Source organism: Pteropus vampyrus, unplaced genomic scaffold (assembly GCF_000151845.1).
Source record: "Pteropus vampyrus isolate Shadow unplaced genomic scaffold, Pvam_2.0 Scaffold14, whole genome shotgun sequence".
NCBI classification, from domain to species: domain Eukaryota; kingdom Metazoa; phylum Chordata; class Mammalia; order Chiroptera; family Pteropodidae; genus Pteropus; species Pteropus vampyrus.
This window is the reverse complement of record NW_011888795.1, coordinates 9,834,404-9,839,383: the sequence shown is the minus strand read 5'-3', so window position 1 is coordinate 9,839,383 and position 4,980 is coordinate 9,834,404. Positions and strand designations below refer to the sequence as shown.

General features: G+C 41.5%; 1 protein-coding gene across 2 annotated transcripts in view; it reads right to left on the bottom strand.

Annotated features, from left to right (window-relative positions):
* ABCC5 (ATP binding cassette subfamily C member 5) overlaps nucleotides 1-4,980 on the bottom strand; it is a 71,230-nt gene that overhangs the window by 11,709 nt on the left and 54,541 nt on the right. For both annotated transcript variants that reach the window (XM_023526195.1, XM_011382561.2), the window contains 2 exons: nucleotides 2,929-3,018; nucleotides 683-872 (listed from right to left, as the gene is read on the bottom strand). In XM_023526195.1, coding sequence (XP_023381963.1) covers nucleotides 683-872; nucleotides 2,929-3,018 — 280 coding nt within the window. The remainder of the gene's footprint in view (nucleotides 1-682; nucleotides 873-2,928; nucleotides 3,019-4,980) is intronic.

Sequence of the window (4,980 nt, the reverse complement as noted above, 5' to 3'; positions counted from 1 at the left end):
CTTCAAAGGAACATAGGTTTCTTATTCAGAGCTGTATTAACCTCTGATAAACAAGAGGCTACATTGGTGATATATCACAGAGACCTTTAAATATTTTGACTTCATAGAAATAAGGATGTTCACCGCAGCGCCCTTTTTAACAATGAAACATCAACAGCAACCTCAATGCCCTACAACTGGAGCTTATTAAACAAAAATGATGGTGCATACATAAAATAGAATTCTATATCATGCTGCATAGAAATCCTGTCAGAGAATATTAACTGCTGTGAAAACTATTTGATGGTTTTAAAAGCAGGCCATAAAACAGTATGTGTAAAATAATCTCATTTTTGTAAACATATTTGATAGAAAATGCCTGACAAGATACCCGCCAAAATGTTAACAGTAATTATCTCTGGGTAATGGAGTTATGGGTGTTTCTCACCTTATGTTCCATATGTTCTGCATTGAGAATGTATACTTTTATGATTAGAAAAAGCACTAAAATGTTATAAAAGCAAGGCTGAGAATAAACCTAGAAAAGCGGTTTCAGTGAGACTTGAGACATACTAATCACTCATCTACAAGGACCTGGATTGAAGGGATGAGAGTGATATTCAATAAACAGCCAATCATGGGCCCCAAACCCAACTCCAGTAGGTTTGAACGTTTCTCCGGAGAAGCCCTGGCGTATCCTTACCCGATCCCGTCCGCCCCACAATGCCAATCTTCTCCTTAGGTCTGATGGTGAAGGACACCTTCTTCAGGACCAGAGGCAGATTTTCTTGGTACCTCATCTCCGCATTCTCAAAGGTCACCTCTCCTTCCTGGGGCCAGTCAGGGGAGGGAGCCTTGTTCTTAATTCTGGCAGGTGCTTCCAAAGAGAGAGTCTGGGGAGACAGAAGTGGCCAGTTCAGACTGATCACAGATTCTGGGGACTTTGTCATAGAGAAGTAAATCCCGGACAACCACAGCACGAAGCAGCTGCCACCCTGGCCCCTTGCTGTGAAAGATTCCTTTGGCAGTAAATGTTCATCACCACTAAACTAGACAGAGACAGAGTACAAGGGCCACTAAGTTTATACTTACCAGTTTATGATGGCTAAGTATAAACTAAGCAGCAGCTTGGGAAGCTCAGTGACTTTCAAACTACCTTCTGTCTCAAGGAATTCTTCCATAAAATGGCCTTGGAGGCCAAGGGTGGGGCATGAGGCCTTCTAGCTCTCTTCAACCCAGCAGTTTTTATTGGAATTGTTTGAAAATATTCCACTCGAAACAGGATTCCACCATTTGAAAACCATTGTCCTAAACCCAAAGGAAGGCAACTAACATTTATTGAACATTTAATCAGATCCTGGCATTCTGATGTGTATCAGTCAATCCAGGAGACACAGACTCTGATCCCAGTTCTGCCACTAACAGCTGTGTGACCTGAATATAGCTCTTCTTTACTCTAGCCTTAGTTTCTCATTTGCAGATTGTGGGAACTGGATCAGATAATCTTGGAAATCCATTCCAGCTTTAAAATTTTGTGTTTAATATAACTGCTTATATTTTTGTTATCGATAGTCACACCTCGCAATGTTTCAAAACTCTTTAGCGACTAGTCATGGGGCTTATAGCCTTACAGGGCAGGAAGAGCCAAAGACTGTAGTGCTCTGGAAGGAAAAGACTGAAATCTAAAACTCCAAGCTGGAAGGACTCCGTGTTGGGACAGGCATCCAGGCTGGGTACTGGCAGTGAGGACCTAGTCCTCAGAAATGTGACTGATTTATGCAGAGTACACTCTGTACCATGGCTGACTAACCCCCTGACTTCTCCAGCAAGAAACTCTCACCAACAGTGATATTAAATCAAACACCACACATCTGTATATACACAATGTGTCATTCACAGATCAGAGCACTCGGCAAAAAGGCTAATGTATAAACATAAGAAACAGCTATTAGCAGATATATTACGTCAGTATCTGCCATTCTTTCTCGGAATAACCATTTGTAAGTTTAAGAAATATTCTATGACTAATAAGGTTCACTGTCAAAAAAAAAATCAGCAAACGATGTCTCTGCTAGAAAATGCAGTTAATATAATATACTAATTCTCAACTGAAAGGATAATTTTTCGACACTATGCTTGTAAGTCAATTATCTGGAACCTTGAATCTATTCCTCCCATGTATATAAATATAAATACTATGTATATAATATAAATGCTGATAAAGTCTCTGGGCAGTTCACAAAATAGGTAACTCCTGAGAACTGAGTTAAATTTGAGAATCCTAACTACTCACGACTCTGCTTCTCTCTAGCTATAAAAAAACTGCTTTCAGAGTTCCAACTAGGACACTAGCCAGACACTGCCCCACGGCAAGACTGCAGTGGTAATAGGAGAAGAACGGGAGAGCTCAGTAATCTAAGCAGCAACTAAATTAACTGGTTTTTAAACTGTGAATGCAGATTTGAATTCGAGAAACCTTAGCTATCCAGGAGCTTCTAAAACTTCAGAAGCCTGGGTCCCACCCCAGATCTATTACATCAGAACTTCCAGAGAGGCCCATCTTTGCCTAAAGCTCAATAGAGGGTCTTAACGGCCATCCCTGGTTAAGAATGAATAAACCAGACTAAGATTTGAAACAATATATGGTTTTAAACAGTGTAAGAAAAATGTTACTTTAATCAGCTTAACAGAACTAATAAGATTCTGAACATTTTGGAAATTAACTGATGCATATAAGTTCTCAATCACACAATTCACAAATATACTTAGAAACTCGTATGGTATTCTCTTCTACTCCACGCATACTAGAGAGACTGCTGGGCCTCTCCTGTGGGATAAGGGAAGGCAGAGAAAACATGCGTCCTCCTTGCACATCCGCCTGAGGCAGTAAAAGGGTAAAATGACCCCAAGAAGGGTCAGATGGCAGTAAAAGGCCTATAGTGGTCTGACCTTGATGTAGTGGTGGATCCTCTCCACTGAGGTGAAGCGAGCTTCTGTCTCAGATGCCAGTCTGACGGTAAACTGGAACAGCCCCGTTAACTGATAATGGAAAGCAAAAATCCAAGAGAGAGTTCATTATCGATACATGCCAGGCCAACACTAGAAAACCTCCTTCATCTAGGGGACCACAGCTCAATCATAAGAACTGGGCACATGCAGCACCTGGTTTTAGGAACTGAGTCATCCCCTAAACATTTAAGACAATGCCCATTACTACCCAATCATCCGTAATTCTCAGTGAACGCAGGCGCCATAGTGGTACTGCCAGCACTAACTTTCTCATCCGTCTTTACATTTCCAGTAACACATATGTGTAGCTGAATAACTCCTGGCTTCATACTTGTACTTGCACACTGTGGCAGTCACAACAAATGGAGATATATATCAACCTGGGAGCAACAAGTGAGAATGCTTCCAGGAAAGTCAACTAAGAGACATAAGGCTGGACAAAGAGCGCTTGTAAGAGCTCCTGTGCACCTCAGGCCCAGGGTTGTGAAATGTAGTATGTATAACACATGTTCTCGCCTACCCAATAATCAAGTAAGTCTACACAACGTGGACAGACATCTTTGGCAATCTGTGAAGATACACATATATCTTCTTGGGTTTTCTTTGGCTACTTATTTATCTTTCCAATATGGAAAAATGCCAAACATATACAAGAGGAGAGAGGACAGCACAATAAACTCCCATGTATCAAACATCCATCTTAAAAATTTATCAACTCACAGAAAAGTTTCTATTGTACATCCTACCTCTCTGTATTATTTGGAAGCAAATCCCAGATACCCTATCATTTTATCCATAAATATTTCAGCTTATATCTCTGTAAAATATAAACTTCTTAGGAACAAAATACCATTATCCAATACCATCATGACATCTAAAAAATTAATAATAATTCCTTAAGATCTTCAAACACCTAGTCAGAGCTCAAGTTCACAGTTGTTCTTTGAGCTGTTTAAAGACCCTGAACCATCCCTAGGGACCAGAAGGGTTTACATATGTAACAGTGCTGGGAAAAGCAGGAGCCTGAAAATAAAATGCATTTAAGATGCATACTGAGGATACGGTATTTCTTAGAAGACTAGGAAGAGGCCAAAGATGACGGGGTGGTGAATACAGAAACCTATAATTAAGAAACTATTTTCAAAATCGTGTTTATTTATGAAGAATATAGCACCTATTTCTTAAACACACACAACTTAATCCCTTTATTCCTATATACCACTGCCGCCTCTCTCCCCATCCTCCAGCCCCAGCCAAGTCCAGATGGATACTGCCAAAGCAGACTGGGAGAGGCTCTAGGAGTCAGGGGTGAAACCCCAAACACTCCTCTCCTAGGCCAACATAGGAAGGACTCAAATGAGCAAAGGTGACACCCCCATTCCGGAGACCGACCTGGACAGCATAAGAGATGGCGAGCCCTGCGTAGGCCGGGGGGATGTGCCCGTGCATGAGGACGATCATCAGCCCGGTGGTGGTGATCAGGGCGATGCTGATCAGGTCCAGTCGCACGGCCAGCCACCGCATCGCGCATGTGAACAAGAAGAAAGGGCTTTGGTTGGTATCCAGTAGCTCCTGGTATCTGTGAGGAAGACAAAACCACTAATAGGCAAATGAAGTACCACACGACCCTGGTCATGGAAGATGTCAAAGCTCTGGTAAATTATGGACAGAGGGTTAATATTTAAGTACTTCCTGTTTGTCACTAGAAGAATGATAGGGAAACAAACAGTGCAGCTCCATCTAAGGCTCCAAATCCAGGCTCCATCTAAGAGGACATGGGGTTTTCTAGTTTCACCCTTTCAAAGAAACATACTAAAGATGTCAGGGGGAAAGATTTTATTTAACAGCACAGGAAAAGCATAGGAGAAGGAGATCAAATAAAGAGGTTGTGCTCAAGTTTAGAAAAATGTCTTAGGTCAAGGGTCATTTTCTCAAAGAAAGAGGTTACAAAGGCAAACTGTACACATGGCCCAAGGCCAGAAAAAAGAAACT